The 23,051-nt window shown below is 40.8% G+C and overlaps 1 protein-coding gene across 1 annotated transcript; it reads left to right on the forward strand.

Annotated features, from left to right (window-relative positions):
- Positions 1-3,372: 3,372 nt before the first annotated feature.
- Positions 3,373-16,608, forward strand: Nudt13 (nudix (nucleoside diphosphate linked moiety X)-type motif 13). The gene is made up of 8 exons (XM_013025698.1): positions 3,373-3,521; positions 6,153-6,212; positions 8,152-8,286; positions 9,727-9,833; positions 11,306-11,431; positions 11,575-11,686; positions 12,407-12,561; positions 16,045-16,608. The coding sequence occupies exons 2-8, from the start codon at positions 6,203-6,205 to the stop codon at positions 16,243-16,245; spliced, it is 846 nt and encodes a 281-aa protein (XP_012881152.1). The 5' UTR covers positions 3,373-3,521; positions 6,153-6,202; the 3' UTR covers positions 16,246-16,608.
- Positions 16,609-23,051: the final 6,443 nt, after the last annotated feature.

Consider the following 23,051-nt stretch of genomic DNA (forward strand, 5'->3'; position numbering starts at 1 on the left):
TCCCGGGCTGGCTTTGAACCATGATCCTCAGATGTCAGTCTCCTGAGTAGCTAGGATAACAGGAGTGAACCACTGGCACCTGGCTTCAACTAATACTTTATGATGTAAAAATGTTTAAGGAAAAAAAGGTCACAAAGGCAGAAGCTTGGCTTATTTTAAACATACACTATATATACACTGTATTACATAGGCATATAAATATACCTAGGTATGACACAACTGACACATAAGAGGATAACTTGGAGAATTTTAACTGTAAATGGTGATTATTTCTGCTTAGAGGCATTGTTAGTGATTTTCTGTTTTTAAAAAAATTATTATTGGGGCTGGGAAGGTGTCTCAGTGGTAGAGTGCTTGCCTTGCATGCATGAGGCCCTGGGTTCAATTCCTCAGCACCACATAAGCAAAAAGAAAAAAGCAGGAAGTGGCACTATGGCTCAAGTGGTAGCTAGCCTTGAGCTGAAGAGCTGAGGGACAGCGCCCAGGCCCAGAGTTCAGGTTCCACAACCGGACCCAAATATATAAAAAAAAAGATTATTGATAGCCAGGTGCTGGTGGCTCAAGCCTACAATACTAGTTACTCAGGAGGCTGAGATCTGAATTCAAAGCCACCCCAGCAGGAAGTCTATAAGATTCTTATCTGCAATTAACCACTAAAAGTGGAGATGTGTCTCAAGTGGTGGAGCACTACCTTGAATAAAAAAGCTCAGAGAGCACCCAGGCCCTGAGTTCAAAGATTGGTATACACAATTTATATTGCCTGACTTTTTAAAATAATTGCTATTCTTCCTATTATAATAATAAAAATATTGCCAAAGTTTAAAAGTCATCTAAATATTTTTATCCTTGAAAATTTTGGTTCCATGCTATTATAACTAAAGGGAGAAAAAAAATTCCTCATTGAGGGAAAGGGTAAATGACTCGGGGATCTCATTGTCAGTTCAGATGAGGCCCTGGGTTTAAGACCTTAACCCAGGTGTTCTGGTAGGGTTTTTTTTTTTTTCAAATATGGGGCTTGAACTCTGGACCTGGGCACTTTCCCTGCACTCTTCAGCTCAAGGCTAATGCTCTATCACTTTGAGCTACAGAGCCATTTCCAGTTTCCTAGTATTTAAATTGGAGATAAGAATCTAATGGACTTTCCTGCCCAGGCTGGCTTTGAACAGATATCCTCAGATCTCAGCCTCCTGGGGAGCTAAGATTACAGAGGTGAGCCAACAAAGCCCGGCTGTTTTTTGTTTTTTGGGGGATTTTTTTTGTAATGTTGGTATTGAACTGATCACTTGTGAGACAAGTGCTGAGTCACTGAGCTGCAATCCACTGCACTGTTTCAGGGATTTTTGGGTTTTTTTGTCAGTTATGGGTCTTGAACTCAGGGCCTAGGCACTGTCCCTGAGCTCTTGTTCAACGCTAGTGATCTGCCCCGTAGAGGCACAGCACCACTTCTGGTTTTCTGGTGGTTAATTGGAGATAAGAGTCTCATGGGGATTTTTCTGTCCAGGTTGGCTTTGAATCATGATCCTCAGATCTCAGCCTCCTGAGTAGGGTTTTGATAGGTCAAATGGTTATTAATGATTTTTTCTCCTAAAGCTCTAGGAGAACTTACATTCAGTCTATACTTATAAAACATGGACTCTGCCTCCATTTCCAGACACTGGAGATTCATATCAGCCTTAATAAAGGTACTGGAAAAGTATAGGACTTGTCCTGTTATTATCTCCAATAAGAGGATGTTTTTTGACATGTTGATTTTTTTCAGTATTTTAATTTTTGCTATATGTATTCTATATAACTTGAGGGCAGGTATGGGAGGAAGACAAAGAAGGAGAACAAAGGAATGGGTTAACAAAGGAAGGGGTGACAATTGGCTAAGAAAGCGTTGTACTGGGCTGGGAAGGTGGCTCAGAGCTAGAGTGCTTGCCTTGCATGCCTGAGGCCTTGGGTTCGATTCCTCAGCACCACATAAGCAGAAAAAGCCAGAAGTGGTGCTATGGCTCAAGTGGTAGAGCACTAGCCTTGAGCTGAAGAGGTGAGGGATAGTGCCCAGGCCCAGAGTTCAGGCACCATGACCGGCCAAAAGCCCTCCCCTCCAAAAGAAGCATTGTACTTAAATCTGATTTATGGGATTATACCCTTTTGTACAACTACTTAATAACAAGAAGATGAAGGAATATCTTTATTATTATCATTATTATTATTATGGATGGGGCTTGAATTCTAGGCCTGGATGCTGACACTCAGCTCTTCAGCTCAAGGCGAGCACTGTACCACTTGAGCCACAGCACCACTTCCTGTTTTCTGGTGGTTAATTGGAGATAAAAACCTCAGTTTCCTGCTCAGGCTGGCTTTGAACTGCAATCCTCAAATCTCGGTCTCCAGAATAGCTAGGACTACAGGTGTGAGCCACCGCTAACTTATCTTTATTATTTTAACTTGGTCAGCCTATGTGATCAATGATCCCTTTCAGTCCTGATAGATAAGGGTGGTGGTTATCGCTCCTGGATTGACTAAGAGCTACTGAAGGTGTGCCATGAACTCTGCACTCATGAAGAGTGCCTCCATCTCAGGCTATCTGTCTGATGTTTTCGTCATTATACTTGTTTTTCTTTCACTCCACTACCTGTAATTTCTTGCCTAATAGTGTAGTATTGGCAAAATACCTTGAAGTTCAATATTTACCACCCTTGAAGTTCAAGTCGATAAATTTTTTATTTACTTTTTGTCTGCCATGGGGCTTGAACTCTGAGTCTGGGTGCTGTCCCTCAGCTCTTCGGCTTAAGGCAAGCGCTCTACCACTTGAGCCACCTTCCCAACCCCATCAATAAATATTTATTGAATTGAGCCACGGCTGACATGCAGAGGTTGGAAAGGCAAATGCTGCCCTAAAGAAGGTCATAGTCAGCCAGGCACTGGTGGCTCATGCCTGTAATCCTAGCTACTCAAGAGGCTGAGATCTGAGAATTGCGGTTCAAAGCTAGCCCAGGCAGGAAAGACCGTGAGACTCCTATCTCCAATAAACCACCAGAAAACCGGAAGTGGCGCTGTAGCTTCAAGTGGTAGAGTGCTAGCCTTGAGCTGAAGAGCTGAGGGATAGCGCCCAGACCCAGAGTTCAAGCCCCACGACCGACAAAAAAAAAAAAGATTATAGTCTTTCAGGGAAGAGAACAGACTTAAATACACAACTATGGGCAAGCTGTGTTTAGTAGAAGCGGGAATGAACGACGGCCTGAAGCCACCTCAAATCCTTTTTTGGAACAATTAAGATGTAAATAGATAAAGGAATTAACTATGCTAGGAGAAGGATGCAGGAGAATTCTCAAAAAATGAGTGTATCCAAATAACTAAGCCTGTTCTTATGAACTAATAATTTCCCAAATATAGGTATTTATTTGAACTGAAGGAAGATGATGATGCTTGTAAAAAAGCCCAGCAGACAGGAGCATTTTACCTCTTCCATAGCCTGGCGCCTTTACTTCGGACAGCAGAACATCAATACCTGGTCCCCCGGCTTAGCCTATTAGGTAAGCTCAGAGTATACAGGTGGCCACCTCTGCCTGTGCCCACAAGCTAAATCCTGACCATATTGAATCCCCCCCCCCCAAATATCTTTGAACCTTAGAGTCTAGATTTCTCAGATTTCTCAGCTTCTGAGTCTCAAATTAATAATTGCTTCTGCCAATTAAGTTTAGTACTGTATGAACCATAGTTGCCCCATCAGTAAAATTGCTATCTAAACTGGACTTGGCTGCCTGGTTTGTAAATAAAATTTTTACTGGCAGCTGGGAATGTGGCTTAGTAGTAGAGTGCTTGTCTAGCATGCATGAAGCCCTGGGTTCCATTCCTCAGTACCACAGAAACAGAAAAAGCCAAAAGTGGCACTGTGGCTCAAGTGGTAGCGTGCTAGCCTTGAGCAAGAGAAGCTCAGGGACAGTGCCCAGGCCCTGAGGTCAAGCCCCAGGATTGGGGGGAAAAAAACTATTGGCGCACAGCCCTACTTATTGGTTTATATTGTCTCTTCAATGACAGTTGGGTGATTTTAACCAACACTGGATTACTCACAAGAATTCACAAAATTAGTATTCCTTTTAGAGAAAATTTGCCAACTTGGGCCTTAGTGAAGTTGCAGTTACATAGTGTAAGATTTGTATCCTAATTTAATTTTTACTAGGGTATTAAAATTTATAATAAATTAATTTGAGGTCTTCTTAGTTTAGATAATTATTGGTCTAAGTCATTGGGACTTGCTATTTATTTATTTTGAGATGGGTCCTCTTGGCTAGGACTACAAGCTGGAATTTGACATTCAAATATTAGCTTTCAGTTTTATATTAATATGTAAGTACAGTTAGTCACCATATACTAACTTCTTAATCCTCTGCCGGTGAATTTCTTCATGGGTCACATGTTGGAGTACTTGGACGGGAAGTTTCCAGTAATGCAGAAGAATACAAGGACTTTGTTAGAAAATGAAAACATCATGTAGAGATTTAGCAATGTTATATTGTATAATGAGCAAATAAATGAGTCCTTGATGCACAGGCTTTTTCTCTACATAGCAGTTCCTTTTCACAGACCAGGATCTCAAGTGAGTATTCCACTCTGGTTTACCAAAGCAACACAGTCTAGAAGCTAATTATAGAGCTAGACTTGTCTCTAGTATTTTAAGTGTAACACTTCTCTTTTTCAATGCCCTTACAAATTAACTATCATGTATATTATGAACAAGACTTACGTTAAGTCTATCATACAATCAGAGTAATCACAGATACACAGAATTCCTTCTTTGATATCTGATAAGAAAGCAGAGGTGGGCTGGGAAGGTGGCTCAGTGGTAGAGCGCTTGCCTTGCATGCATGAAGGCTTGGGTTCAATTCCTCAGCACCACATAAGCAAAAAAGAAAAAAGCCGGAAGTGGTACTGTGGTTCAAGTGGTAGAGCGCTAGCCTTGAGCTGAAGACTGAGGGATAGCGCTCAGGCCCAGAGTTCAGGCCCCACGACCGGACCCTTCCCCCCGCCCCCCCCCCAAAAAAAGCAGAGGCCTGACTGCTGGTGACTGCACACCTACCAGCACCAGGGCAGGGAGAATAATGTCTATTTTTAGGCAGGAATAAAACACTACCACTGTTGTCATCTACCTAGAGTTGAAGATTTCCATTTGTGTGTGTGTGTGTGTGTGTGTGTGTGTGTGTGTGTGTGAGAGAGAGAGAGAGAGAGAGAGAAGAAAGAGATTTTAACAGGGTCTGGGCACTGAGTTAACTCAAGGCTTGAGCCACTGCTCCACTTCTGGCTTGCTTTTGGTGGTTAACTGAAGATAAATCTCATGGACTTTTCTGCCTAAATTGGCTTCTCAGCCTCTGAGTAGTTTAGGATTACAGGTATGAGCCACCAATGCCCAGCCAGCTCAGATCTCCATTCTTAAATAGACCATGATGTGTGCCCAGTGTGAAACAAGAAACCATTCAATTACTCATAGCCTGATGACCAGAGATGATGATTTTGTGCCTGTACCTTTAAACAAGATATCCAGTATCAAAGGAGTTAAAAGGAGACAAACCAAAGCTAATTTCCAGAAAGAAGACTTCCTACTGCAAGAGAAAAAAAATAAACAAAACTAAAACTATAAAAAGGAGGTTGCTTTGGAAAACAAGATCTCTCAGAGAGGCTTAGAGGTTGCTATATCTTTGTATCCAGAAACTGCCAGTCACCAATCATGTGCATAAGTCTCCAGACAAAAGTATTGAAAACCATGGCAACAATAAAAAAAAAAAAAAACGAGTAAGCCTCCTCGTATCTCTAATTGCAGCATTGTCAGTGATTGTTTAGATTTGGACAAGCTAATGATGGAAAATGATGACCTTGGTGTTCAAGGGAAAAGAAAAAGAAGTGCCTAAAGCTGTGACAGTTCAACAGAGGAATCTGCTCTGTGATAGAACAATATTAATGATATCAAGACAGAATCACAGGAAATGACAAAGAAATCATGGTTTGAAGATCATACTGACACTGTTGATTTAGGTGAAGCTCATCAACACGTTGTAGAGAATCTTTACATTATTCTGGCTGGCATCAACTGAACCAACCAAAAGTGGAACAACCACACATGATGTGTTTTCTGAGATGTCAAGTATGAAGTCTATTTTTGTCCCCAAAAGGTGAAGATTCTGAGGATGATTCTGACTTTGATGAGAATGAAGATGTCACTATGACAAAAGGTAAAGTTAAAGAAATTAAAAAGAAAGAAGGCAAAATCCCCACTAGAAAATAAGCAAGGTAAATTCAAATGTTTTGGTGATATAGGTAGAGTCTGCTCCAGGTGCCATCAAATTGAAATCTGAGCCCACACCTGAGAAACATGTTCATTCTTCATAGGCTACCAGGAAACCAGCACAAATATGTAGTCCTTCACCTGAAGGCAAGAAACCTAAGTGGGACAATCCCACCAGTGGCTTCTGGAAACAGAAGTGTATTAAGTGACCTAAGCAGAGCCTCTGCCTTGGCTTGTCCCAATTAGGAAGAGTTAAGTCTTACTGGAAGCCTCGTGTGGTAGCAATGAGCAAATTACAGTTTGAGTGAATTACAGTTCTCAGGCTGGTATTTGATTTGGGTTTACAGTTGAAGATGGTATTGAAAATATAGGGACATTTAACATATCCCATTTATGACCTCTACCTGTTTCATAAACTTCAGAAAGAGGACCATTTGTAAGCATCATCTCTCCTGTCATTACTTCTAAAGGAAGAGCATATTTTTTATTTATTTGTTTTTCCCTATAGTATGAGTCATCATTAGGTGGTTGTGAGCTTGGCATGAGGAAGTCCTTGTCAGGAACTGTTCTTTTTTAGCCACATGATGCTCCTTCCTAGCTTATACTAGTTTATCTCACTCAGCTTGAGCTTCTCTGCCAAAGGGAATGAATTGATTTCTTCTCCTCCAGGAGACATCTTTTGTAAGCTCCTAAAGTTTCATTGCTAGTTTTTTTTTGGTCGGTTGTAGGGCCTGGATTCTGGGCCTAGGCGCTGTCCCTCAGCTCTTCAGCTCAAGGCTAGCACACTACTATTTGAACCACAGTGCCACTTCCAACTTTTTTTTTCTGCTTATGTGGTGCTGAGGAATTGAACCCAGGGCCTCATGCATGGAAAGCAAGCACTCTACCACTGAGTCACCTTCCCAGCCCATCATTGCTAGTTTTGTTACAAGGATTTTGTGTATGTGTATTTGTGCCTGTCCTGGGGCTTGAATTAGGGGTCCTGACCCTTAGAGCTCAGCACTTCTGAGCTACTGGCTTCAAAGGATGTTTTGTATTTTAGTCAAATCTTTTTAGAGAAAGAATTCAGAATTATTAAAATTACTAATATTAAAATGATTATTGTACTACATCTTATGTCTCCCTACTTGGAAATAGGTGGCTATTTTTTTTTTGTCGGTCATGGGGCTTAAACTCTGGGCCTGGGCGCTGTCCCTGAGCTCTTCAGCTCAAGGCGAGCGCTCTACCACTTGAGCTACAGCGCCACTTCCGGTTTTCTGGTGGTTTACTGGAGATAGGAGTCTCACGGTCTCTCCTGCCCGGGCTGGCTTTGAACCGCGATCCTCAGATCTCAGCCTCCTGAGTAGCTAGGATTACAGGCGTGAGCCACCAGCGCCCGGCTAGGTGGCTATTATATGGCAAATAAAATGTAATGACATGTATGAACTCATTATCAGAGCCTTTAAATGAAAGTGAAAAAGTTAAAGAAAAAAAAAAAAGCAAAGACCAAGAGAGTCTAAGTGATTAGACCAAAACTACACAGTTACTAAAGTAAGCTACAGGGAAGTTACTTTAAGCCAAGTACAGTTGGCCTCCATATCCTTGGGTTCAACTATGGATCAAAAATAATGGGGAAAAATGACATCTGTACTAAATATGAATAGACTTTTATTCTTGTCTTTATTCCCTAAACAATGTAGCATCGTATTACTGTTCGCGTAGGTAAAGTAATAGTTTATTTACATTCATAAGGAATTTGAGTATCTGAATATTTTGGTATCTAGAGTGTTCTGTAATGATTATTCCACAGAAGCTGAGGGACAGCTGTATACTTTAAACAAAACTGTACTATTTCCTCTAAGTATGGCAGTGATGGTGTGATTGAAATCCTGTTTTCTTTTTCCTAGAGTTGGAAAGTCTCCTGGGTAAGTTTGGACAGGATGCACAAGTAATAGAAGATTCTGTGCTGATTGGATGTTCTGATCAGCATGAAGCTTGGTTTGCTCTGGACCTCGGTCTGAATAGCTCATCTTCCATGTATGGTACATAATATTATTCATAATGGGCATTTCTCAGTAATTATAGATTTTGGGATTTCATATAATAGCACTTTTAAGAAAATCCTACTGTCAGGCCCCTGTGGCTCACGCCTGTAATCCTAGCTACTCAGGAGGCTGAGATCTGAGGATCACGGTTCAAAACCAGCCCGGGCAGAAATATCCTTGAGACTCTTACCTCCAATTAACCACCAGAAAACTGGACATGGTGCTGTGGCTCAAGTGGTAGAGTACTCACCTTGAGCTGAAGAGCTGAGGGATAGCACCCAAACCCAGAATTCAAGCCCCATGACCAACAACAACAACAAAAAAAAAAAGAAAAAAAGAAGAAAAGAAAGAAAGGAAGGAAGAAGGAAGGAAGGAAAGAAGGAAGGAAGGAAAATAAATTATGGCATCATTTCTCTTACCAATACAGAAGGTTCTAAGGTCTGCATTTGGGCACCACTTTGCTTAGGTTCATGGGTCCTGTCATGCTTTCCTTCTCTCCAAGGTTTGGGTATAAATGTCATGATGCTGCAATGAGGTTTAGCTAGCTTAGAGATTCCATTTCATCTCTTTTCTAAGGAGTCTGTGGCTAATACAAATCAGCTTGTTGTCCTAAAGATCTTGAGAAACCTTATGCTGTTACCCAAAATGGCCTAAAAATGACCTGGTGCTTATTAAAAAAAAAGTCTGGGCCTCATTTCATGTTTGCTTCCTTAGAATCTTTGGGTAGACACTTGGGAATTTGTTTTTTGTTGTGGTTTTTTTTTTTTTAAGGTATTTTTTTTTAAGCATTGTGATTTGAACTTGGGGCCTATGCACTCACTTGGCTCTTACTCAGCTGGAAGTATACCACTACCACTTAAGCTATGCCTCCAGTGCTGCTTTTTTTGTTTAATGATTTTTTATTGAGATTAGGTGATTACATAAATTTCACATATTTCACAGTATTGTGGAATAGTGATACTTAAAGTCACAAACATATTTTAACCTTGCAAATTGTCATTATCATGGTCTATAATATTTGTGAATTCTGAGCTTTGACAATACAACTATTTCTTCCACATCAGGTGATATCTACATTTCTTTCCTTTTGCTTAGTTTAAACTGTTCCCTTTTTCCCTCTCATTTCCTCCCTCCGATCGCTGCCTTTGAGTTTCTTAGTTCATTTTCCTCAATGTCCAGTCTAGCACTGCTTTTTGATGATTTTCTTGGAGCTGGAACCTCATGAACTTTTCTGCTCAGGTTGGTTTCAAATCTTGTTCCTCTGTATCTCAGCCTCCTGATTAGCTTGGGTTAGAGGTGTAAGCCCCAGGTGCTGTGCAAGAATCTGTGTTCTTTCCATATCACAGTTGAGTCTTAGTAGGTAAGTTTGGGACTAGAGATAGGCTCAGAGGCAAAATCTGACATTTGTTTAGTTTCATTCTATTTTTAATTTTCTAGCCTCCATACCAAAACCTGAAATGGAGACTGAGCTCAGAGGGTCTTTTGTTGAACTGAGGAAGGCTTTATTTAAGCTGAATTCAATGGATTCCTCCTTGCTATTCACGGTAGAGTCTTATTTCTCATTTCTGTAAGGAGTTTAATAAAATATGTATATAGTTGAGCCCATGTGTGCATTGGACTTCATGACATTATTCACATTTGATTTCGTCTTTTCTTTTTGTCCGGTCATGGGGCCTGAACTCTGGGCCTGGGCACTGTCCCTCAGCTCTTCAGCTCAAGGCTAGCACTCACCACTTGAGCCACAGCTCCACTACTGGCTTTTTTTGCTTATTTGGTGCTGAGGAATCGAACCCAAGGCCTCATGCATGCAAGGCAAGCACTCTACCACTGAGCCACCTTCCCAGCCCTTGATTTCGTCTTCTGTAGACCACAGTCCTTCCTATAAACCTTTGTGGGACAATATGCTGTAGGAAAATTGCTTATTCTTCTTTGTTCTAGCCTTGCTTTTGGTAGAGCTACTATTTTCTCAAAAGAACATGAAGTTCTGGGCTGGGAAGGTGGCTTAGTGGTAGAGTGCTTGCCTTGCATGCATGAAGCCCTTGGTTTGATTCCTCATAAGCAGAAAAAGCCAGAAGTGGCGCTGTGGCTCAAGTGGTAGGGTGATAGTGTTGAGCAAAAGAAGCTCAAGGATAGTGCCCAGGTCCTGGGTTCAAGCCCTAGGACTGGCAAAAAAAAAGAACATGCAGTTCTATGGCAGTAGGATCTTGCAGTCTCATAAACATTTAAAATGACCCACACCATGACATAAATCATAGCTATTGTATGAAAAATAATTTTACATTGCTTTAATGCCTTGTCCTTGCAAATTCAGATTTTGCTTTTTTTTTTTTTTGCTTTTCTTTTTTGGTGGTGGTTTTGTGGACTGAACTCAGGGCCTTATATACTTCCTAAGTTCTCCAACACTTGAGCCACACCCCCAAGCCTTTTGCTTTTAGATTGCTTAATAAAGAGGATCTTGCTGATGTATGCTTGGGCTGGCTAAGAACCATGATCCTGTCTCTGCCAACTGGTGTGGACTATTATGCCTGGTCCCTGCTATGATGTTGTGATTTTAAATTAAAGAGAAATCTCTAAACACTTTTCCCTGCCCTCTCTCTCTCCCCCAAATAATTCCTGCTTCACTAAAGACGAATACTGTAAGATATGCACATTTGCTCTAAGGCAAATTTTTTTTATGCTGGATCATAAATATCTTTTACTTTACATATTTTGTTTTAATCAACTCATATTTTAAAATGCTTTCTTCAGAATGAGGATGTTGCTCAGTGTTAGAACATTTGCCTAATTTGTGCATAACAGCACAAAAAAAGCCAATCTCAGAAATGAAAAAGAAACAAGTAACATGATTCCTTTTTAGATTTCTGGTGCTAGGGGAATATGTTAATAACCACTTAAAGTAAGTAAGCTGGAAAAGGGCTGGCATTTCCCTAGGAGTTATTCAAGATACTAGGCCCAGTACCATTATGGATGAACCTATTTTCTCTAAATGAAGTGAGAGCCATCTTTGCATTTCTAGGCTCAGGCTCTTCTCCGTTGGCATGACAATCATCAGTTCTGCAGCAGAAGTGGGCAGCCCACTAAGAAGAATATGGCCGGCAGCAAGCGTGTGTGCCCTTCTAATAAGATCATCTATTATCCACAGGTAAGCAGTGCTTTAAGAAAACACAAGTCTCTGTCCTGGGGAAGAAGACCTGTACAAACAAAAGGCTTCCCCAATTACCCATTCTTTCTGCTTGTTAACAGGACCCAAGTGCCATTGTCTCAGTTTCCATTCTCCTTTTCTAGATGGCTCCTGTGGTGATCATTCTTGTGTCAGATGGGTCTCGATGTCTGCTTGCTCGCCAGAGTTCCTTTCCCAAGGGATTATATTCTGCCCTGGCAGGTTTTTGTGATATAGGTAAGTTTAGGGGATAAACAGGTGATCATGGAGAACAGAAACCCTATTTAAAGTGGCGCTGTGGCTCAAGTGGTAGAGCGCGTGCCTTGAGATGAAGAGCGGAGGGACAGCGCCTAAGCCCAGAGTTCAAGCTCCATGACGACCAAAAAAAAAAAAAAAAAAAGCCTATTTAATAGTAGGTACTTGTTCCGTCATAGTGCTCAGGCACATTCTTTCCTATCTTGCCTTCTAGCATTAAAACTTTGTAGCATTCCATTAGACACATTCTCACACACACAGTATAGATGGAACAGTCCTACCACTTAACTACAATTTTTTTCTACATTAACTTTATTACATGTGTTGCTGGTCAGTTTATCTTCAGTATGCAGAATATTAACTAGAACTTCATATTTATTTGTAGGGCTTTGGTTCTTCATCTGTTGTGGTAATAATAACAGTGAAAAGGAGACTTGTTCTAAAGCTGAAGGCAGCAGTAGCTTCACCCACTGCTATACTTACCTTACATTAGAATTAATCTAGTAGGCTTTGCACTGCAGTCCAACATCAAGCTTCAGACCTGCATCCTATTGTTGGAAAGGCTAGATTTACGAGACTTTCAAAAGCATTTCATTGAGACTTCAGAGCCCGTTTTATACTCCTTCACAAATGAGTTGCTTTGATACAGTGTGATATATAAACTTTCTGCACCACGGCTGTCCTGATTTAATTTGCTTGCAGGTGAGTGTATAGAAGATGCTATCCGTCGCGAAGTTGCAGAAGAGGTGGGATTGGAGTTGGAAAGCCTCCAGTACTCTGCATCCCAGCACTGGCCCTTTCCTAATAGCTCTCTCATGATTGCTTGTCATGCAACTGTGAAACCAGGGCACACAGAAGTAGGTTCCTATGTTTTTATTATGTTTTGACTATTTCCTTTGCTTTATCCAATCTGCTGGTCAGCAAGTAGTTTTTGAGCACTCTTCTAGTATACAGCATTGTCTAGATTACAGAGATGTAGAAGATATGATTTATTCCAAGGAATCTGCAATATAGTAAACAAATCACCATTCTTCCTGGCACATATCTCAGTCATGAGACAGTTTCAATTTCTTTTTAACCACTTTTTATTGAGGTCTAATTAACATAAAAAGGCTGTATACATTAATATGTATACTACTAAATGAGTTTGGAGATAAGTATGTACAGGTAAACCATCTGTTTTCATGGTTTTCTTCCCTTCTTTTGATAAGAACAGTTATCCTAAAACCTATCTATCCTTTGAGCAAATCTTAATGTATTTATTTGTAAAGTTGGATTTTTATTTATTTTGTGTGTGTGTGGTACTGAGACTGGGTGGCCTGGGTGCTGTCCACTAGCTTTCTGCTCAAAGATGGAAATCTACGACTTAACCTCTGGCTTTTTGGTGGTTATTTGAAGATGAGCCTCCTTTCCCCCACATCTCTGCCAGCATCTGCTGTCCTTTGTTTTCTGTTCTTGTTCAAGATCTTTCTATGTAGCCCAGGCTGGCCTTGAACTCACACTATGTAGTCCTAGCTAGTCTCAAACTGATGATAATGCTGTCTCAGCCTCCCAAATGCTGGGATTACAGGTATGCACAATGACTGGCTTCATTTGCTTCATTTTTGATAGCAGCCGTTCAGGTTTTGTGGTTTCACTTTACATTTCCCTCATGATTAAAATGTTGAACTTTTTAAAAACCAATGATCCTTTCATTTCTTTAGAGAAATATCCAGGTATTTTGTCCATTCTTTTTTCCTGTAGTGTTGGGGGTTGAACCAAGACCTCATGAATACTAAGCAAGCCCTATTTCTAGCCCCTTGCACATTTTTAAATTGGGGTAGTTTCTTAGATAGTCAGGTAAAAGTTTGGATATTAATCCCTCATCAGATTTATGGTCTGCAAATATTTTCTCTCTTTTCATAGAGTACTTTTTCTTTTATTTCCTTATGTAGGCAGAAGCTTTTTCCTTTGGTGTAATCTTATCTATTTTTATGTTTGTAGCCTGTGTTTTGGTGTCATAGCTAAAAAAATCAGCTTAGTCCTTATGTTTGCTTCTAAGAGGTTTATGGTTTCAAGTTTTACACTGTCTTTAATATACTTTGATTTGATCTTTGGTGTGACAGGAGTCCAATTTCATTTTTTGTATGTGGATATTCAGTTGTCTCTACAGTATTTATCTTACCCCTTCAGCTGGTAATATTACCTTACATAGAGTAAGTATATACGTTTATCAATTACCTTTTGTTTTTATTTTTATAATACTGTGGTTTGAACTCAGGGCCTTGTGTTTGTTAGGCACTCTACCACTTGAGCTACACCCTCAGCTTTTTTGGGGACAGTCTCACATGTATGCCCAAATCCTATTTACACTTCCATGTAACTGGGATGACAGGCACAACATGACATCCCAGTTATTGGTTGATGTAGACATCTTTTTGCCTCCCGGTCCTCAAATCTTGATATTCTCCCCATGAGCTAGAATTACAGGTGTGAGCCACCATACTGACCACATATACCAAATTTAATGACTGACTTTGGGATTGGTTTTAGAGCTCAAGATCAGGATACTGGGGACTAGTAATAAAAAAAATTACAGGAATTTTAGTTGAAAAGGACTTTGATGTTGTCTTTTCCTAGCCTCATCTTGTTAATCTGTAGGATCTCTGATGGATAGCTGTGGTCATCTCATGCCAAAGTCTATTCTATGAGTTTTAATTGTTTTCCTTCTTTGTAATACTAGGGCCTCACATTTGCCATACTGGCTTGAAGTTACTAAGCTATGCTTCCAGCCTGGTTTCACTGATCATTTTTGAGATAGGTTCTCACTTCCTACAATGTCTGGGCTGTAAGTAGCCTACTTTTAGCCTTGCCATTGTTCCTGGGATCACAGGCCAATGTGTTCTCCCTCTGTGAAGATAAGAGTCTTGTAGGCTTCACTGTCCAGGCTGGCCTGGTACTGCAATCTATTTCCCATGTAGCTTAGGGTAATAAGCATGGACTACTGTGCCCACTACTGTGGTCTTGTGAATTTTTATGCCCAAACTAGCTTTGAAATGCAATCCTTTCATTCTCAGCTTTCAAAATAGTAAGGCTCTGAGCTACTAGCATCCAGCGGTGATTTAAATATTGAATCACTTTTAAGCTCTCTGTGGCCAGTTTGCATTACTTTGCTCCTTGCAAAGGAGAGATTATCATTTGACTATCATTAACTCTTACCAAAGAATAACAATAAACAAAGAGTAACTTTTTTTTTGGGTCCTGTCATGGGGCCTGAACTCTGGGCTTGGGCGCTGCTGTCCCTCAGCTCTTCAGTTCAAGGCTAGCGTTCTACCACTTGAGCCACAGCACCACTTTTGGCTTTTTTCTTTTTGCTTATGTGGTGCTGAGGAATTGAACCCAGGGCCTCATGCATGCAAGGCAAGTGCTCTACCACTGAGCCACCTTCCCATCCCCAAAGAGTAACATTTTTAAATGTTATGTTAAACAGTCACAAAGAAAAATGAGTATAATTTATCCATCTTAATATATTAGTATTTATACTTCCAGATATTTTTGCCCCTTTGATATTGGGGATTGAACCCTGGTCACATGCATAAGTATACATGGTACTACTAAGCTACACCCCTGAATTAAAAAAAAAAAATCAATGTGCCTAATTCCCTTACCTTTTTTTTTTTTGGTCGGTTGTGGGGCCTGAACTATGGGCCTGCGCGCTGCCCCTCAGCTCTTCAGCTCAACGCTAGCACTCTACCACTTGAGTCACAGTGCCACTTCTGGCTTTTCCTGCTTATGTGGTGCTGAGGAATCAAACCCAGGGCCTCATGCATACAAGGCAAGCACTGTACCACTGAGCCACCTTCCCAGCCCCTCTCTTTTGTTTCTGGGCAATATCTAGAACAGATTTTCACTTTGCCTGTAGATGCTACATGTTATATATATTTTTTCTTTCTTTCTTGTTAGTCATTGGGCTTGAACTCAGGACCTGGGCATTGTTCCTGAGCTCTTTCTCTCAAGGCTAGCACTCTACCACTTTGGGCCACAGCTCCACTTCCAGTTTTCTGGTGGTTAATTGGAGATAAAAGTCTCACAGTTTTATAAAAGTACAAATTAAAACTGAGCCACTGAACTGCAAGAAAAGAAAAGAAAGACTCTCACAGCCTTTCCTGCATTTGAACCATGATTCTTAGATCTCTGCCTCCTGAGTAGCTAGGATTATAGGCGGGAGCCACCAGTGCCTGGCACCAAGTGTTATATTCTAAGGCTGCCTAGTTATAGTAGCCATTTTTCCATATTTGGCTTTAATACTTAAATTTTTATAGTTCCTAACCTTACACTCTTTTGTTCTTTATGTCTTTTAGATCCAGGTGAACTTGAGAGAACTGGAGGCAGCTGCCTGGTTCAGTCATGATGAGGTGGTCACAGCACTGAGGGGAGAGGGCCCCTATATTCAGCAACAGAACAAGACTTCCCCATTCTCTTTGCCCCCTAAGTTAGCCATTGCCCACCAACTGATTAAGGAGTGGGTGGAAAAACAGGCCTGTTCTTCCCTACCTGCTTAGCCCAGATCAGGATGTCTAGATTCTTCCTGGGTATGGCTGAAGGGCACACCTTCAGAGGTCCTTTGTAAAGGAGAGATAAAAAGCAGCAACAGGCCAATCTCATAATTAGGCAGTGGTGAAGGTAAACTCAAGGAAAGATACCTCTGTCAGCAATGCCAGCATAAGACATTCCTATGAACATGCAGTAAGAATGGCAGTATAAGCCATGTATAGTAACATGCACCTGTAGTCACAGCTACTTGGAAAGCTGGGTATGAAGAGTGCTTGAGCCTAGGAGTTTGGGACCAACATGGGCAACATAGCAAGAACTTCCTCTTTAAGCAAAACAAAATAAAACTAGATGTGGTGGTACATGCCTATAATCCCAGCACTTGGGAGGCCCTGTTGGTTTCTAGTTCCAGGCCAGCCAAGGTTACGTAGTAAGAAAACAAAACAGCAACAAAAAAGCTAAAGAGAAAAAGCTGTTACTGTGTCAACCATCAAAATCAGAGTAAGAGTGGAGATTAGTTTCAATGTATGCCCTTTGTAATCCACTTTCTCCAAGACCTTAGAAGCAAACATCTGGTTTGTCTCTTGTTAATGCTGTTTATATTAACCACCAAAACATGCCTGGAGTAATTATGGTTAAGATGTTTATCTTCACATGGAAAATATATAACCAACCTGAAGCTACTAATCAGTTACAGAACCAGGAAAAATATTGTAACATTTTAAAATTTGTGAACAGGAATGTTCTTGTACTAGTAGTTAAATAAGAGGATTTTTTATTGATTTTTTCCCCTCTAGTGTTGGGAATGAAATCCAGAGCCTTATGCATGCTATGCAAGTGCTCTGCCCCTGAGCTACACCCCCAAAGTTTTTCTTTAAGTTGTCTGAAGGGATGAAGAAAGAGGGAGCTTGAGTCTTCCTCAAAATGCTCTTGCAGTAAATGGGAGGCAGTGAGGTTCTGTTGATGTGGCAGAGTGCCTAACTAGCAGGCGTAAGGACTATCATCCAAAAACTCCAGTAGTATCCAAAAGAACAATAAAAAAAAACCCAAAGAGATTATTTTGTGTTTTCAGCTCTATTATTTGCTCAGTTTGTGACCCATGTAAAAGACTATCACTTTGCCATCTGTATTTCCCTAAACTTGTACCACTTCTCCTGCCATCCTATACCAGTCTTAAGGAAGGAGACCTGTCAGGGGGACTGTCTACACTTTCTGTTCAGATTTTTCTTTCTGTCCTATGAATCCAGGAAATTTTAGAAAGTGAGAATTGGGGGCTGGGATGGTAGCTCAGTGGTAGAATGCTTGCCTCCCATGCACAAAGACCTGGGTCCAAATTCCTCAGCACCACATAAACAGAAAAAGCCAGAAGTGGCACTGTGGCTCAAGTGGTAGAGCGCTAGCTTTGAGCTGAAGAGCTGAGGGACAGTGCCCAGGCCCAGAGTTCAAGCCCCACGACCGACAAAAAAGAAAGAAAGAAAGAAAGTGAGTATTGAGGGGTGGTGTGATGACAAAAAAGATCTCTTTTTCGGAGTGACAATCAAATCTTTAAGTCTAGGTTCCAAATTGGCACAACAGAGACAATATGCAGAAGTACTATCTTTAGATAATTTTAGGCATTAATTAGTAATTAAGATATCAGCCCCAGAGATCCTAGATTTATTCACAAATTAAGACTCCCATAGGACTAAGCAAAACTAGATTCTAGAATTAGAAAAATTGAAGCTCTAAATTGCCTTTCAATCTCAAAGGACGCTACTGTCTTTGCTGCTGCCAAACCATCACTGTTTTGGGAAAATCCAGGTGCCTTCCTCTTGAACTGTTGAGGGCTATTATGTTGTAGGACTTGATTGTTGTTAGGTTGGCAGTTTGCCTTTACCTGGAGTGAACCATGGAGAAGAAAAAAAGCACTCATGAAAAAGGGCCTGTTATTTCTTCATATGTTGCAGTCAGAAGAAAACAGTTCAGGGTCCATGTGTATTACAGTCTCCCTATCATTTCCATCTCTGGGGGTGTGTTTGTGAGTACATGTGTACACATTTCCAACCTGAAAACACTGATAGAGAGGGAAGTGCGCAGCTTCCTGGTTATGAGTTTCTCAAACGTCACTGTGGAGTAATTGTTTGTTTTTTGACTAATGTTTTTAAGAAAAGATGAGCAGCAAATAGGAGAAGCTGTAACATTGAACTTTGTGTACCAAGCCATGAATGGGATAGAAGGCTTTTTTAAATTCTGAAGATCACTTAAGAATTTATGAAACTGAGGCAGAGGCAGGGCTGTGATACTGAAAATGGCCAGAGCACAGGTAATCAAATGACTGTACAACATAAATCTAGCAATGAACTACGGATAAACAGAATCCAGTTGAATCCATGATGCAGATGAAGAAAGCCAAACATATGTGTCATCAGAGTGAGTCTGGCTCAAGGTCAGTGGACCTTGCTAATGGCTATCTCTCCTCCCTTTTATTGGCCAGTCCTGGGGCTTGAACTCTGGGCCTGGGAACTGTCCCTGAGCTTTTCTTTCTACCACTTGAGTCATAGCACCTCTTCCAGTTTTTTTGAGCAGTTTATTGGAGATAAGAATTTCATAGCGTTTCCTGCCCAGGCTAGGCTGTCTTTGAACTGTGATCCTCAGATCTCAGCCTCCCAAGCAGTACAATTACAGGAAGGCATGAGCCACTGGCACCTGGCTTTATTTACCTTTTTTTTTTTGGGGTCCGGTCGTGGGGCCTGAACTCTGGTCTGGGCGCTGTCCCTCAGCTCTTCAGCTCAAGGCTAGCGCTCTACCACTTGAGCCACAGCACCACTTCCAGCTTTTTTCTTTTTCTTACATGGTGCTGAGCAATCGAACCCAGGGCCTCAGGCATGCAAGGCAAGCGCTCTACCACTGAGCCACCTTCCCAGCCCTATTTACCTTTCTTTACCCAACATTTAATTCTCAATGAAGATAAATTTAATGTACCACATGTAATCCAGCTGAGGTGACATTCTTTTTTTTTTTATAAAGTTTTCCTTTGTTTATTCTATTTGAAACACTGAGATGTACCTTAATTATACACCATTAGAAATAAGTTTTGGTTGGGCACTGGTGGCTCACACCTCTAATTCTAGCTATTCAGAAGTCTGAGATCTGAAGATTGAGGTTCAAAGCCAGGCCAGGCAAGAATGTCTATGAAAGTCTTATCTTCAATTAACCACCAGAAAACTGGAAGTGGAGCTTTAGTTCAAGCCTAGTCTTGAGCAAAAGAGCAAAAGAGTTCAGCAGCCAGGCCCTGAGTTCAAGCCCCACAACTACCAAACAAAAAAAAAAAAAGAAAAAATAGTTTTAGCCAGGCGCTGGTGGCTCATGCCTGTAATCCTAGATACTCAGGAGGCTGAGATCTGAGGATCGTGGTTCAAAGCCAGCCCAGGCAGGAAAGTCCATGAGATTCTTATCTCCAATAAACCACCAGAAAACCAGAAGTGGTGCTGTGGCTCAAGTGGTAGAGAGCTAGCCTTGAGCTGAGAGGAACAGCACCCAGGCCCAGAGTTCAAGCCCCACAACCCCTCCCCCCCAAAAAAAAAGTTTTACAAAGTCTTGGTTTTCATTCCAAGAAGCCATGGTCAGTTAGTACTTTATGGGGGGTAGCATTCTTAATATGAGAAATGTAACTTCAAAGCTAATTGTAACAGTGTATTAGCTGGGCACCTGTGGCTCATGCCTATAATCCTAGTTACTCAGGAGGCTGGATCTGAGGATACATGTTCAAAGCCAGCCCAAGCAGACAAATTTAAAAGTCTCTTCTAACTCATCAGCAAAAAGAAAGAGGCGGCGGTACCTTAAGTGGTATTGCACCAGCCTTGAGCGAAAAACCTAAAACAATGTAAAGCCTTGACTTCAAACTCTAGTACCAGCATATACAGGTGTATGTGTGGTGTTTGGGGGCACACATGGATGATACACACACAATATTTACTTGAAACATTTAAAATTAGTAGCATTATTTAAAATGTTAAAAATGTTGCCTGTGTAATAAAAAGAAACATTTTCTTTTTTTTGTCAGTTGTGGGGCTTAAACTCAGGGACTGGATGTTGTGCCTAAGCTCTTCTGCTCAAAGCCAGGACTCTATCACTTTGAGCCACAGCTCCACTTCTCATTTTTGAGTGGCTAATTGTAGATAAGAATCTCAAGGGGACTTTTCTGCCTGAGCTGGTTTCAAACTGAGACTCTCAGATCTCAGCCTCCTGAGTAGGTAAGATTACAGGCTTGAGCACTTGTGCTTGGCAAAAAAAAAAGAACATTTTCATCTAAAGCTTGCTTACTTCTGTGTACAATACTTTCCTCTTCTCAGCTCATTTCAATCAACACTGCTATGAAATAAAGAGAAAAAATGGGAAAGGGTAACACTATAGGCTCCCAAATAGGAACTCTACAACCATTCTAATTCCTTCTCTGGTTAATGGAGAGGCAGTATGGAATTACTTGTATCCATGTATCCATGGATTCTGCATACTTAGCTTCAACAATCACATACTGAAAGTATTTTGGGAAAAAAACCCAAACAACATTTGTTAACATCTATAGTGCACATTTTTGCCATTCTCTAAATGTAGTTTAACCATTAACTACATAGCAGATGCATCACATTTGGTATTCTAGGCACCTAGAATCGACTAGAGGATATACAAAGGCTGTACAAAGGCAATCACACCATATTATATAAAGGATTTGAGACTTGATGGATACTGTGGGACAACTGTATTTCCATTAATTTACTTTCACAGGGTAAGACACACAGGTCAGGGCATCTTTCTAGTGCACACAAGAACACTGAGGGAAAACCAAACACCTCAATTAGAAAAGTATTCACTATATTACAAAAGTACTATTTGGAGCTATTTGTAGATTTCACTTAACACATTTCAGAAGGAATAGGATCATCTTTAAAAAAATAAACATAGGGCTGGCAAAGTGGCTCAGTGGTAGAGTGCTTGCCTTGCATTCATGAGGTCCTGGATTTGATTCTTCAGCACCACATAAGCAGAAAAAGCCGGAAGTGGCTTTATGGCTCAAATGGTAGAGTGTTAGAGATGAAGAGCTGAGGGACAGCGCCCAGGCCCAGAGTTCAGGCCCCACGACCGACAAAAACAAAACAAAAAAATCCAAACATAAAAAGGCTGGGAAGATGGCTGAGTGGTAGAGTGCTTGCTTAGCATGCATGAAGCCCTGAGTTAGATTCCTCAGTAACAGATAAACAGAAAAAGCTAGAAGTAGCACTGTGGCTCAAGTAGTAGAGTGCTAGCCACGAGCAAAAGAAGCTCAAGGGACAGTGCCCAGGCCCTGAGTTCAAGCTCCAGGAATGGCAATAAATAAATAAATAAACTTAAGGGCTAAGTATGATTTATTAACATATTGTGTGTAAATCTCATCTCAAAGGCTGTTCTAGCTTGATTCTATCCTGCTAATTCCAAAACCACATGTGCAGCAATTGGGAGGCTAAGGAAGGAAGATTACAAGTTCAAGTCTACCCTGAGTTAAAAGCAATAAAACGTCTCAGGATAAGGCAAACAACAACACAAACCCTAGGGCACTTGTGCAGAGTGGGCAACATTTGGTGCTTAGAAGAGAACCTATGCAACCTGTAATAAAGGAACATTCTTACTAAATGAGTAAACTAGAAAGGAACACTCTTAGACTCATTCTTTATTTAAAAAGCAAATAGTAGAACCAGGCACCAATGGCTCACCCTGTAATCCTAGCTACTCAGGAGGCTGAGATTGAGCATCGCAGTTTGAAGCCAGCCTGGGCAGAAAAGTCCCAATAAGACTCTTATCTCTAATTAACCGCTCAAAAACTCTACCTGGCATATGGTTCAAATGATAGAGCTCTAACTTTGAGCACAAAGAAGCTCAGGGACTGTACCCAGGCTGAGTTCAAGCCCCACAACTGGCCAAAAACAAAACAACAGTGTAGCTATGCTGGCTAATCTTTTATTGGCTTACTTGTGGTCTATGATCAGTATTGTCAGGCAGTTGTACTCCCATGCTATGTAAGAGGTTAGAGGCAGGTCCCGCCAGTCCGGCTTGAGAGCTGTAGGATTCTAATATATTTGAAACCAGGTTCAGGTCTATATCCACTGGTGCCATTCCCGAATCTCCTGCCGCAGAAACTTCCTCCTCTGAATTACTACTGGTAGTCTGGGATGGAGGGTCCTTACTCTGGAAGGAAAAGAAATGATCACAGGTTAATATCCTTTTGGGTGAATGTTAGCTATAATAAAAAGCAATAGCTAAAATATAGTGTACATTTGAATTACAAATTAAAAATGGAATGTCTCATACTTTCTAATGTAAAAACGAAGTCTAATAAACTATGCAATCTAATACATTAAAACTTGGTTCTAAAGATGATATACTTCTTTCTTTAAAAAACTTCTACAAATTGAGCAAGTCGGTCCCTACTTTGAAATAGCACAAAGGAGAGAACCAGATTTTTTTTTTCTTGTTTGTTTTTTGTAAGTCCTGGGGCTTGAACTCAGGGCCTGGGCAATGTCTCTGAGCTTTTTTTTTGTTCAAGGCTAGTGCTCTACCACTTGAGCCACAGTGCCACTTCCAGCTTTTTCTGTTTATGTGGTACTGAGGAATCAAACCCAGGACTTCATGCATGCTAGGCAAGCAATCTACCATTAAGTTACATTCCCAGCTGAGAGAACCAGATTTAAGGAGGTATATTCATAGCTTGCCTATGTGTTTTCAAAGGAAAAACACTTTTAAAATATGTTTTTTTTTAAACAAGGACATTTTCTTTTTTTTTTTTTTTTTTTTCTTTTTTTTGGGT

The sequence above is a fragment of the Dipodomys ordii genome, unplaced genomic scaffold (assembly GCF_000151885.1).
Source record: "Dipodomys ordii isolate 6190 unplaced genomic scaffold, Dord_2.0 Scaffold86, whole genome shotgun sequence".
NCBI lineage: Eukaryota > Metazoa > Chordata > Mammalia > Rodentia > Heteromyidae > Dipodomys > Dipodomys ordii.

Coding starts and splice junctions, on each gene's coding strand:
- Nudt13 (XM_013025698.1), top strand. Junction 8,287..9,726: donor TAGCTCATCTTCCATGTATG/GTACATAATATT, acceptor TTAATTTTCTAG/CCTCCATACCAAAACCTGAA. Junction 11,687..12,406: donor GGCAGGTTTTTGTGATATAG/GTAAGTTTAGGG, acceptor ATTTGCTTGCAG/GTGAGTGTATAGAAGATGCT.